At 46.7% G+C, this 12,939-nt stretch overlaps 2 protein-coding genes across 4 annotated transcripts in view; one reads left to right on the top strand and one right to left on the bottom strand.

Annotated features, from left to right (window-relative positions):
- Positions 1 to 12,939, top strand: part of UBXN2A (UBX domain protein 2A) — a 208,826-nt gene that overhangs the window by 106,682 nt on the left and 89,205 nt on the right. The window lies entirely within an intron of this gene.
- PFN4 (profilin family member 4) overlaps positions 8,121 to 12,939 on the bottom strand; it is a 31,975-nt gene continuing 27,156 nt past the window's right edge. Inside the window, exons 3-6 of one of the 2 annotated variants that reach the window (XM_058668220.1) lie at positions 12,786 to 12,923; positions 11,565 to 11,670; positions 9,059 to 9,154; positions 8,121 to 8,253 (exon numbers count right to left, since the gene is read on the bottom strand). In XM_058668220.1, the coding sequence (XP_058524203.1) occupies positions 9,093 to 9,154; positions 11,565 to 11,670; positions 12,786 to 12,923 (306 nt within the window). In that variant the 3' untranslated portion in view covers positions 8,121 to 8,253; positions 9,059 to 9,092. The remainder of the gene's footprint in view (positions 8,254 to 9,058; positions 9,155 to 11,564; positions 11,671 to 12,785; positions 12,924 to 12,939) is intronic. The other variant, XM_004582636.4, reaches the window with a different exon arrangement.

The raw sequence follows: 12,939 nt of genomic DNA, 5'->3' as shown, positions 1-12,939 counted from the left end.
GTTTCTGCTCCCATTTTCTTCCTGCTTTACTGGCTACTTCCCCTGGGAAAATAAAGACCTCTGGTGTGACTCGCTTATTGTGTCTTGGGTTTGTGGCAATACAAAGCTAACAGGAGGTGCATAGGGATCAGTTTGTTGACTGAAACAAGGGTCTGCCAACTAGTTGCAAACCACCCAACTCACAGATACCTTAGCAGGCATGAATGGATTTAATCCAGGGTTCATGCTTTTCCAGACTGTCAACTTCCAATGTGGTCTCCATGACTTAGAAATCTCCACCAGGGCCCAGAGGCCATGGCCTAGCGGCTAAAGTCCTTGCCTTGAAAGCCCCGGGATCCCATATGGGCGCCGGTTCTAATCCTGGCAGCTCCACTTCCCATCCAGCACCCTGCTTGTGGCCTGGGGAAGCAGTTGAGGACGGCCCAGTGCATTGGGACACTGCACCCGCATGGGAGACCCGGAAGAGGTTCCAGGTTCCCGGCTTCGGATCGGCGCGCATCGGCCCGTTGCGGCTCACTTGGGGAGTGAATCATCGGACGGAGAATCTTCCTCTCTGTCTCTCCTCCTCTGTGTATATCTGGCTGTAATAAAATGAATAAATCTTTGAAAAAAAAAAAAAAAGAAATCTCCACCAGCTCCATTTTCCTACTGTCCCTTCCCCTTTGCCCAATTGGCAAAAGAAGGGCAGGAACTCCTCCAGCCCCGTCTTATAGTGGTGCTGGGCTTCCAGGATACCAAATGCAAGGACAAAATCGGAATATTTTTAACTGTAATGACCTCTTCCATCCTCTGTTGTTCAAAGTCACACTGTTGGTGAAGGAGAGGCCCATGGAAGAAAAGGGAAGAGCACCAGTAAAAACCTTTGGACTTCCGCCCGTCTAATAAGGAGGCTCTGTGCTCTGTCCCTCTGCATTGCTTCAAGTTCAGAAGCAAGATGATTGTCATACAGCACACAGTAGTGTGAACCTTCGGCTGAAAAATGAGAGGCCGTCCCTGAGAGAAGGAAATGTGATTTGGCTGGTTACACCAAAGGCTGGCTTTGCCCCTAAGAACGCCACCGATACAGTTCATAAATGAGTTAGGGCTGCAGCTCCAAGTCGGTCATGAAAATAGATCTGAAGCCTGTGACAAGGTAATAGGATTTTATCTTTAAAAATTGTCTTAGCAAAAATACATTAACATTTTTAACCTGAGTCTTTCCTGAGGATATCAGTTTAAACAAGTTGCCTCTAACTGGAAAAAAAATTTCATTAATACCCATTTGTTAAGTTTTTTTTTTTAAATTGTTAGTATTTTCCCCGAAACTGAGAACCTAAGTGACATGCTTGAGTGACAAAAGTTTTAAAGATTGGATGGTTTCTGAGTCCATGCTTCCAGCAAAACTGAAGCAAGACCTAATTAGGCTGTCAGCAAACGGATTGGAAAGCAATTTTTAATGATAGATCATTATGTGTTTTTTTTTCTCCATGTAACTCAGAGGTATTCAAAGAATTGACATTCTGATAATTCCTGTAATGTAATTTCTTTCTTTCCCATCCAATTTATGCAAGGGCTTCTCAGAGCTTGTCTATAAAAATGAAAAAATAGAAAATGCCAGGCCTAGCTCCACTACAGCAAGAAGCAACATTCATCCACAGATACAAAGAATACCTGCTGTGGGGGAGCGAGGGCAGGTGTTCGGCCTAGTACTTAAGGAGTTAGTCAGGTTTCCCACATCCTGAGCTTGGGTCCAGTACCCAGCTCCACTCCTGACACCAAGCGTCTGCTACCACGGACCCTGGGCAGCAGCAAGGATGGCTCAAGCACCTGGTTCTGCATCCACACAGAAGGACTGGACTAAGCTCCCATCGTCAGCCTCAATGTCAGGCTGATGAGGAATCTGAGTAATGAACCAGCAGGTGGGAGCTCTCTGCCTCATAAATATTTTAAAAACACATATAGCCTGCTGTGGTAAGCTAGTGGCTGAACACTTGCCTAGCATGCGCCAGGATCCCATGTGGGCACTGGTTGTGGCCTGGGAAGGCAGTCGAGGACGGGCCAAGGTTTTGGGACCTTTCACCCACATAGCAGACCTAGGAGAAGCTCCTGGCTCCTGGCTTCGGATTGGCTCAGCTCTGGCCATTGCAGCTACTTCAGGAGGGAATTAGTGGATGGAAGATCTTTCTTTCTGTCTCTCCTTCTCTCTGTAAATCTGCCTTCCCAATAAAAATAAATAAATCTTACAACAACAACAAAACACTTAAAATTGCTCTTGGCCTGGTGCGGTAGCCTAGTGGCTAAAGTCCTCGTCTTGCATGTGCCTGGATCCCATATGGGTGCTGGTTCATGTCCCAGCTGCTCCACTTCGATTCTAGCTCCCTGATGTGGCCGGGGAAAGCAGTGGAGGATGGCCCAAAGCCTTGGGACTCTGAATCCATGTCGGAAACCTAGAAGAAACTCCTGGCTTCAGATCAGCTCAGTTCCTGCCATTGCAGCCACCTGGAGTGAACCAGTGGTTAGAAGATCTGTCTCTTCTCTCTGTAAATCTACCTTCTCAATAAAAATTAATCTTTTAAAAATTGCCCTGAAAGTAGAATTCTGGTTGATAACATTGAAAGGACTGGACATAAAAGTTTAAAATGCAATATTTGTGATCAGAAATAATTCTCTTCTGCAACTATTCAAATTTAAGATGAAATTTTAAGGTATCAGAAATGTGAGAGGGAGTGAAGTGTTTGAGAATTTAAAAAATGTTAGACCACCACTTCAAGCAGACCTTGGACCCGAGCCACAGCAATGGGTGCCCAGAAAGACAGCTGAGGCAGGGTGCCAGGTGGGCAGCCCTCAGACTCAGGGGCAGACCAAAGCTCCTATGGGACTTGCTGTAAGCCGTTCCCTCTCCCAGTGCCTTTTGTGGTCCTCACTGCTGGGCTTTGTGTTCCAGGCTCAGGAATGCCTCTGGAGGGAGTATTGGGAGACTCAAGAGAAAATCCTGCAGGCACTGAAGTTGGCGTGGTACCCAGAGGGGATGAACTTGGCCAGGTTCCCCAGGCAAAGGGCCAGTCCTCTCGCTGTTCCAGACCATGAGTCACACTGAGCTGCTGGACTTGGAACCAGAGAGGCTGCTGTCTCAGGATGACTTGGCAGAATCCCGCAGGCCCGTCAGATGTGGCTGGGAGCTCACTGGATGTCTGAGACAGATGGTTTCCCCAACGCCAGCTCACCATTAGCATGGGCAGGAGGCGAATTGCATGCTTCCATCCTATGATGCATCCAGAAGATTGTGTCCGTTCTGCTAGCACAGGAGCCTCTGTGTGGAGACTCCAGAGACATGGGGCAACACGGAAAACAGACACCAAAATCGGTCACCTGAAGATCACCCACCGACCCTGCTCTGTGGGTCTCAACAGAGGGGGATTGTAGCAGAGGATGCTTAGTTTCAAGAAAAGCAACCCAGGCTAGGTGCAATTACTCAGTTGGCTAATCCTTCCCCTGTAAGTGCCAGGATCCCATATGGATCCTGGTTTGTGTCCGGCTGCCCCAGTTCCCATCCAGCCCCCTGCTTGTGGCCTGGGAAAGCAGTGGAGGGTGGCCCAAAGCCTTGGGACCCTGTGCCCATATGGGAGCTCCTAGTTCCTGGTTCCAGGTTGGCTGAGCTCCAGCTGTTGCTGCCACTTGGGAAATGAACCAGCAGATGGAAGATCTTTGTCTCTCCTTCTCTCCGTAAATCTGATCTGCCTTCCCAATAAAAATAAATAAATCTCAATAAAAAGAGAGAGAGAAAAGTGTTGTATCAGTTTGCGGTGAGTACAGGAGCCCAATTCTTGGTGCCATCACCGTTGCCCTCCCAGGCTCTGCCCACATTGGAGACCAGATGTGGAGCTGCAGACACGGACCCTGCCCAGGCACTCCGATGTGGCCCTGGGCATTCTAACCAGCAACTCAACTGCCAGGACAAGCATCTGCCCCCAGCAGCCTGGGGATCGGGGGGGAGCCTCTCACAGACCTGATGCCTACCTTTCTGGAAGTTTCTATGGATTCAGACCCTCCTTAGCGCTTCCTTTCCTGCTTAGGGGCCTGGCTCCTGCCTGGCTCCCTGTCTCTCTCTGCTACGTTCTCTTCCTTCCTCCTTCAGGTGACGCCTTCTGGTGGGTGTGGTGGTGTGGCAGCCTCTCCCATGGCTAATTCAGGAGGCCTGTGCTCTGGTACCGCGCACAGATCTGTGATCTCAGAGCAAGTACCTGCTACCCTGGCTGAAAAGGCAGCTCAGGACCTGCAGGTCCAAGAAGTGGGCCCAGCCTGAGGCACCCTCCCCTCCCCAACACCCCACCTTCAGGGACACCTCTGGAGTCCCCTGGGATCCCCCTATCCCTTTACCATCCTCATCCCCTCCAGGGGCACCACAGGGCTGGCCAAGAGCATTATGGCTGAGCCAGGGGCAGCTACATGAGTGAGTTCTCAGTGTCTAGACCAGGCACAGGGGCAGACTTCTGACAGCCACCAGGGGCGCCCCTCCATGGGGCAACATCTGCACAAATACTAGCAGGGACAACCTTGTGCTTTGTTCAGTGCCACTGGGTGCCAAGTAATCTCCTTTATTTAGTCCTCCAGAGTTGGGCGGTGGAGTCTCCATTGCAGCAATGAGGCTTGTTAACCTGGGATGGTGGCTGCATCCGCTTCCCCAGGGAGTGCCTCTGCGTCTCCCCTCAGAAGAGCACCACAGCCAGAGCCCTCCCTCAGCCACATCTGGAGACTCCAGGCACCTGGACACGTGGCTGCCAGGGGATTGAGACTCAGCCATCGCTCTGCTGCATGGGGGCGGGGTGAAGGGTGGAATAGGGGTGTGTGACCAGGCTCAGTATGTCACCACCCCGAAGACTCCTTGTATCTAGGAGGGAATGATCCTGGCCCAGGCTGCTCCACTTCCCATCCAGCTCCCTGCTTACAGCCTGGGAAAGCAATAGAGGACTGCCCAAAGCCTTGGACCCTGCACCCGCGTGGGAGACCTGGAGGAAGCTCCGGACTGCTCCTTGGCTAAGCTCTGGTCGTTGTTGCCATTTGGGGAATGAACCAGCATTAAAAATAAATAAAAATCTAAAGAAAAAAACATGATCAAACAACTGTGTGAAAGTTACAAAATAGTATAAGCAAAAAAGCAGTTGTAGCCTAAATAACAAAAAATAGTATTAAGATATATGATATTCAATGACTTTCTGAAGTAATGTCAATGGTATTCAAGGTCTTATAATAATATGTTAAATAAACATAGTGGGATGTCAACTCCTTGTGCTGAAGATCTAGGTAATGGCAAAAGTTTTATATTATGTGCTTCAAGAAAAGCCAGGATAACTAAGACAAGCTTTCATTTCCTGTGAAATCGAAACCAAATCCCCATATGCTGACTTTGGTGCACATCCTGGATACCATTAGGCCCTAGTCTTCCAGTCTGTCAGTTTCCATCACGTAGGTTCAAGCTTCTTTGCAACTATACCTCTTACTAAAATTAAGTCAGTAATTTGAGGGAGTGATGCCTGAGGTTCAGCTGGCCCCATACCAGGTCATTCACCCCTCTGTAGATATCATCGATGCTTTGTCTTCTCGTGTTTCTATCAAGAACCTCACTCCCCACAGCAAAAGTAATGGCCACCTGACTAACTAAAGCTCACTTTGCCATCCTCGGAACTTCCAAAAGAACTTGATGCCACATGTCAGACCAATCAGGGACCTGTTGAAAACCCAACTCTCAATTCCAGGTTTAATCATACAATCCCCTTGAAGAGTCCAGAAATAACACGAACGCTGTGTGACTCCTCGCTTGTTTTCCTGCAAAGAAGCACCTGCTCTCTTCCTGTATCCATGCATCAGTGAGTGGTTTGCTCAGACCAGGTGAGCAGGCTCAGGTGTTGGGAGATCCATCACAGAATTTGGACCTGCTATCCTCATGTTGTAAGGTCAGTGTTTACTGCTTTTGTAATAGCAATCTGATAGTTTTGTGGAAGAGCTGAGCATACCATAGTACCACTGGGTGTCCTTTGAGTGACCCTGAGGGGGGCAGTCGCATCCACCTCAGCCCTATCCATCTGCCCAGGTTCACTGATGGCTTCCTGACACCCACTGCTCTCCAGCAACGTGGAATGTGTCCTGTTCTTTCAGCACCACCGACTGTGACTGGCTTTATGTGTGTATTCCTTCAGTTTGGAATTCTCTTTCTCTCATAGTTACTCATTCTTCTAAATCCATGTCAAGGGTCATTTTTTTTAAGATTTATTTATTTTTATTGGAAAGTGAGATATACAGAGAGGAGGAGAGATGGAGAGAAAGATCTTGTATCTGTTGGTTCACTCCTCAAGTGGCCACAATGGCCAGAGCTGAGCTGAAGCCAGGGGCCAAGAGCCTCTTTCAGGTCTCCCACACAGGTGCAGGGTCCCAATGTTTTGGGCTGTCCTCGACTGCCTTTCCAGGCCACAAGTAGGGAGCTGGATTGGAATTACAGCCACTAGGATTAGAACCAGTGCCCATATGGGATCCCAATGCATGCAAGGTAAGGACCTTAGGACCTTAGCCACAGGCTACCATGCTAGGCCCCATCTTTTTTTTTTTTTAAATATTTACTTATTTTTATTGGAAAATCAGATTTATGGAGAGAAGGAGAGAGAAAGATCTTCAGCATGCTGATTCACTCCCCACGTGGCTGCAATGGCCAGAGCTGAGCTGATCTGAAGCCAGGAGCTTCTTCTGGTCTCCGACATGAGCATAGGGCCCAAGGTTTTGGGTCATCCTCCACTGCTTTCCCAGGCCACAAGCAGGGAGCTGGAAAGGAAGTGGAACAGCCAGGACTCAAACTGGTGTCCATATGGGAACCTCGTGCATGCAAGGTGAGGACTTTAGCCACTAGGCTACCTCGCCGGGTCAAGGAGCACCTTAAGGCTTTTGGGGGCTCCTGGCTTTGTGTCCTGTAGTTGTTCTCTAGCTGCTAATGCATTTATCACAGGGTTATGGGCTCGTTTGTAAGTTTGCCTCTTCTATCAGATTGTGATCGTGGCTGGGGCACTGTGTATCATCACTACACAGCACACGGGTTACTCAGTGGGTTCTAAATAAGGCAATTAAATTTTTATTTTTATTCATTTTTCATACAGAGTCCAACAACTTAACAGATAAAATGGACTAGTGGTAAGATTAATCACAAGGAAAAGAGTGTCTGTGACCATGGTGCCTGAGCTCACAAAAGGGATGGTGTTCCATTTCTGTAGCCATGACTATTCTCTTTCCTCTAATTATGCTCTATTTGCACCAAGGCATTTTGTCTGGACATGCCAGATGGGACAGGGACAGGGGTATTTTTATAAACATTCCTGAAGTCTTTTTGATCAGCGGTATACAGTGTTCCCTTCCCAGAGCCATGTGAAGAGTGTATCCCCCAGGCTGGCCTGAGGTTACTGTTAGGGGGAAAGGAAGGAGTTATCCTGCCTGGGAACAATCAGAATAGAATCTGGAACTTTCAAAATAGGCTCTGTAACCTCCCACCCCTGTTGTCCTGATCGTAGCCTAGGAGGTGACCCACAGGGAGAGGGGAACACTTTCTGGGGAAGGCTGTGTTCAGTGATCACACCGCTTTGCAAAGTGGTACAGATAGGATGGAAAGAGAGAGAGAGAGAGAGAGAGAGAGAGAGAGAGAGAGAGAGCAAGTGTGAGAGAGAGAAAGAGAGAGAGAGAGAGAGAAACCTGGCCTGTGGCCCACTTTAGGGTGAGGTGGACCAGATGGATGTCACACATACAGTGAACTGCACAACTGGAGAGAAATACTGAGCTCAGGGACTCCACCACTTTTATAGCAAAGGCAGTATGCAAAATTGTTCTTTGTCTGGAAGGGCGACATTATTAGTTTTTAAGGTTGCTTTCTGCAACACAACCTTAGCTAGAGAATGGTTAGGAACTTGCATACTTAGGAAGATGTGTAAGAATACAGCAGCCTCCAAGAAGTGGAGGAGGTGTCTCCAAGAAATGCCCTCTAAAACTATCGGCACGTTCAGGGTCCATGCCGAGGACTGACACTTACAAGAACAAGCTTATCTAATAATTCTAATGAAATTAGACTCTCTCTTGGGAGAAGCTACTCCCGTAACTGATACTTCTTTTTAAGTATCCTCTGCTTAGTGAACAACAAATGCAGTATTACTTTTTCTTTATGATCTGTAGTTTGCTTCTAAAATCAGAAGGTTGTCTTTCAGAGTCCTCTGATAACCTAATTTCCTTTTTTTCTTAGATATTCTCCTGAAAGAAAACACAGCATGGTTATTATTTTTGAGCAGCAAATTTATCCATCCATTCACTTATAGGTCCATAAGCACCGCTGGGGTGACTACCCGTGCTAGAACAGTGTTAGGCCCTGGATTTACAAGGATGGCTGTATAGTGAAACTGTAGTACCTGCCCTCCTTGGGTTCATGGGTAGGGAAGACTGACACAGACAAACATCCATTTTATGATACAAGAGTTAAATGCCACAATAGGAGTGTGTGAGCTGTCCTGGGTATGAGTTGGTTCTCCATGCAAAGATGGATGCATTGTTGGATGAAGGATACAGGATAGGAAAGGGTTCAGGAAAACAAACAAAAAAAATGACCCAGATTTAAAACAGATCCTGGCCCTTCATCTTTCTTTTTATTAGAGATTTATTTACTATTTTTATTGGAAAGGTAGATCAGATTTTATACAGAGATGGAGAGACAGAGAGATTTCCCATCTGCTGGTTCACTCCCCAAATGACTGCAACAGCTGGAGCTGAGCTGATCCAAAGCTAGGGACCTCCTGCGGGTCTTCCATGTGAATGCAGGGTCCCAAGGGTTTGGGCCATCCTCCACTACCTTCCCAGGCCATAGGCAGGGAGCTGGATGGGAAGTGGAGCAGCCGGGACACAAACCAACACCCATATGGGATTCCAGCACTTGCAAAGCAAGAATTCAGTCATTGAGCTATTGTGCCAGGCCCTTTAATAACATAATAGTAATAAAAACATCTCACTCATCAAAAAAATCTTTTAAAAATGCTTTTTAAAAAAATTGATTGTTGTATATTACCTAGCTTGCCTTCCTCTATTGCAGTCATGGCAGATCAAATGGCAGGAGAGTAGGGAGGAACTAAATAACCAAGGAAATAGACTCCTGAAAAGCAAACTGCAAGATAAATTATTCAGAATGAATCTGCCTGAACCATCAGTCTGTTAAAGATTTGCCAGTAAAGTTTCATAGGAAGTTCTCATGAGAACCAACAGAATGCCAAAATCACAAAAACTACCAATACCCCAATCTATGTCTATCAAAAACAAGGTCCAGTTCTTTACCATATGGATTCAGTTAGAGTGAGGCAGCCTTTAAATGCAGAAACTAGGAAACTTGGTCAGCTTTTGAGGGAGTTAAATCTATCTGCCAACTGTATTTGAAGTGATAAGAAATTTAAGGAAAAATTATAGTTCTCTGATTCAATAATAATGCCAAACAAAAAGTCACAAGATGGGCTCAAACTTCTCTTCTTTTTCAAAACCCAGTTGGAGTTAAGGGTATCAGTGTTTTGCTATGCTTTGTTTTAAAAATTACAGCGAGAGAGGGAGAAACACAGAGAGAGATCTCTTCCATCTGTTGGTTCACTTTCTAGATGGCTCCAACAGCCAGGTCTGGGCCAGGCCAAAGCCAGGAGCTAGGAGATCCATCCTGGTGTCCCCCATGGGTGGCAGAGGCCTAACTACTTGGGCAATCTTCAGCTACTTTCCCAGGTACATTAACAGGAAGCTGGATTAAAGTAGAGGAGTTAGGGACTTGAAATGGCACTCCAATACAGGAAATCCATGTTGAAAACAGCAGTGCCATCCACTGTGCCCCTAGTGCAGCCCCTTTCATTTTGACCAGATAACTTGGATCTATGTGTTTCTGTTCTACCTTCTGCTTTCGCTCTTCCTTGTTGACACTGTACTCCCTAAACCAACTCCTGCCCAGGAAGAGCTCTTTGCAGCTAGACCTGCGTGTCCTGCTTGGATTAGAGTCCATGTGTGCTGTTTGGTGTCTCCTAAACTGTGTGTCACACAAGTTCAGTACTGTCCCCATATACATTTTTGTCAGTGGTGTGCCAGGGTTACAACGATCCCCTCCAGTGAACTATTTATGACAACTGGGAAAATCTCAACATCGAGTAGCAGGTACTGACCATCAGTCAGTAGTCCATGCATGTGAGCACCAGTTCCGTGCACCAAGTTCATTTCTGCATGGACAGTGAATTAGTGGCACCCAAACAAGGACTTGAAGCAGATACAAGTATGGATATCAAACAAGTCGTGCCCGCCCATGAACATGGACTTCAAAGCAGATAGAAAATACGACAGAAACGCCCACAGAAAGAGAATTTCCTGATGGATCCTCCAAAAAACTACAGATTTCCCCTATGGCTCATTCAGCCTCAGAAGTGCAACAGCTCCCTCAAATACTATCCTGCCCTTGAAGAAAATGGAATACCCAGCAGAACCTCCTCAAAGAACAGAAGAATTTGAACATTCCTTTTGGTTCAAAACAGCTGAAAGTCTTCCTGAGACTCTGATGGATTACAACAGTTTACTTCAGCAAAGAGAAGCCTTAAAGCACCATCATGTTCTACTAGGAACCCATAGATCTACACCTCCTGAAAAATACCCTGCTGTTGCTACCCCCTCTACACCCCTTCTCAGCATGAAGTAGACAGAGCAGTCATCACCACCTGTTCCTAACAGCTGCTAGGGTCCATCCTTCTAGAAAAGGAAATGTAAGGAGTCAGATGGGATAATAGGCAGTTAGGATCTTAGGTCCCTGAAGAAGTTGCCCTTCTAGGAGCACATCCCACTGGGTCAGTTTACAAAACAAAACAAAACAAAACAAAACCAGAAGGGGTGGTGAAGGGCAATTGATTGGATACACAAAGAGAGATACTTGCAGTCAAGGATGTGGAAACAACTGATGGGTTCCATAGACAGGCTTACGGGAACTGTGTAAACGCCTCAAAGTCTCCTTACCATGTAACAACAGGATCTATTTTATCTTTTAATATTTTCCTTATCTTTCAGATAAAAATTTCAGATAAAAAAAGTAGCAGGTACAGAGATCTCCTACGATCTCTTTATTCAAAAATGTGTGGGCACGGAAGGGGATGAATCATCCACCAGCAGGGTGACTGCCTAGTTCACTGTAGTTTCTTTTCCTGTAAAAGGTGCCCCCATCCATGTAGGCTGTGCATCTTGCAGAGACAGCTCTGCTTTTCACCCTCCTCCCATCCGCCCCCACCCACGTTACACCTCCTGTATAGGTGACCAACATAGGAACAAACTGTATGACCTCAGAACTTGTCAAATGAGGATCTTCAGAGAAATTGAGGGCTGAGATGATAGGGTGTGTCACGCTACCAGCCGGAAGAGAAAGCCATTTGCAAGGGGACAGAGCAAAGCTGACTCAGAGGTAGAAACAACAGGACAGTCCCAGCGTTGCTCCAACTCTGGGTTCTGTTTTCCCTGTGGCTCAGCTGTAACCTGTCCTTCCCTAGCACAAGGGCACTGGAAGCCACACTCACCCAGCTTCTCTGTGGCTTCCACACAGACACTGGGATACATGTTCTCTGTGTAAGTGGCCACCAGAAGATACAGATGGGTCTTCACCACAATCACACCGGTGTTTCCCTGGACAAAGGACAAAGCACAACTCCCTGTTCTCGGGCCTGATCACCTGATCACTAGGCCACTGTCACGTTCCCGCCTGACCTCCAAACCTATTAATGCTTTTGTTTTTTTTTTTTTTTTTTACTCTCCATTATCTTAGTCACCCTTCTTCAAGAAGTTTCAGCCTATTATAACAACAGATGTGTATTTTGAAAAAGATTTCCAATTGATGGCAAAATAAATCTATCTCAGAGAATGTAATGTAAAAATGATACAATTTGGAATTGCACAGCTCTGGTCTTGAGTTCCATTGTCTCCATTTTCTGCTGTTAGCACTATAAAAGTTACTTAACTTTGCTAAACTTGTCATCTGTCAAATGAAGCTACTTAATTTACACCATGCAGTGTGCCTGGCCCATACTATAGGGTATCCAATGGATGTGAATTTCATCTCCTTAACTCCTTATAGGAAACACAAGGCACAAGGCAGACAGGTTTTAAGCACAGGAATTTTTGTTTTTAAAGGAAGAAGCTGAAGGAAATGAAGATGGAGGAGAGTGGAAAGAAATAGTTTAGGCAAGGTTCCACAGATAGATTCTGGAATGAGCATTGTTCAAACCCAGACACTGACTAGGCTGTGTTAAACACTGCCCTTGGGGCAGTCACAGGCTTGAACTGTTTTATAAGACATCAGGATGGGCCAAAAAACAAAACCAAACCAAAACAAAAACCCACACTTATTTTCCTAAGGTTGTTGTTGTTTTTTTAAATCAGCTTTTAAAATCTCGAATGGGCCCGGCGGCGTGGCCTAGCAGCTAAAGTCCTCGCCTTGAAAGCCCCGGGATCCCATATGGGCGCCGGTTCTAATCCCGGCAGCTCCACTTCCCATCCAGCTCCCTGCTTGTGGCCTGGGAGAGCAGTTGAGGATGGCCCAATGCATTGGGACACTGCACCCGCGTGGGAGACCCGGAAGAGGTTCCAGGTTCCCGGCTTCGGATCGGTGCAGCATCGGCCCGTTGCGGCTCACTTGGGGAGTGAATCATCGGACGGAAGATCTTCCTCTCTGTCGCTCCTCTCTGTATATCTGGCTGTAATAAAATGAATAAATCTTAAAAAAAAAAATCTCGAATACTCACATTCTTAGCATAAAGTGAATGTTCATCTGCCCGCACACATTTGTAGTCCTTTTCCTTGAAATAGAGCCCTTCTCTTCGAGTTTGCAAAGGGTTCTTGGCAAATCCATTCACAAGAGTCCGGACATCACTTGGCATTACCTGTGGAGGTGCAGGG

The sequence above is a fragment of the Ochotona princeps genome, chromosome 8, assembly GCF_030435755.1.
Source record: "Ochotona princeps isolate mOchPri1 chromosome 8, mOchPri1.hap1, whole genome shotgun sequence".
Taxonomy (NCBI): Eukaryota; Metazoa; Chordata; class Mammalia; order Lagomorpha; family Ochotonidae; genus Ochotona; species Ochotona princeps.
Note: the sequence above shows the minus strand (reverse complement) of the source record. Positions and strands in the feature narration are given on the sequence as shown.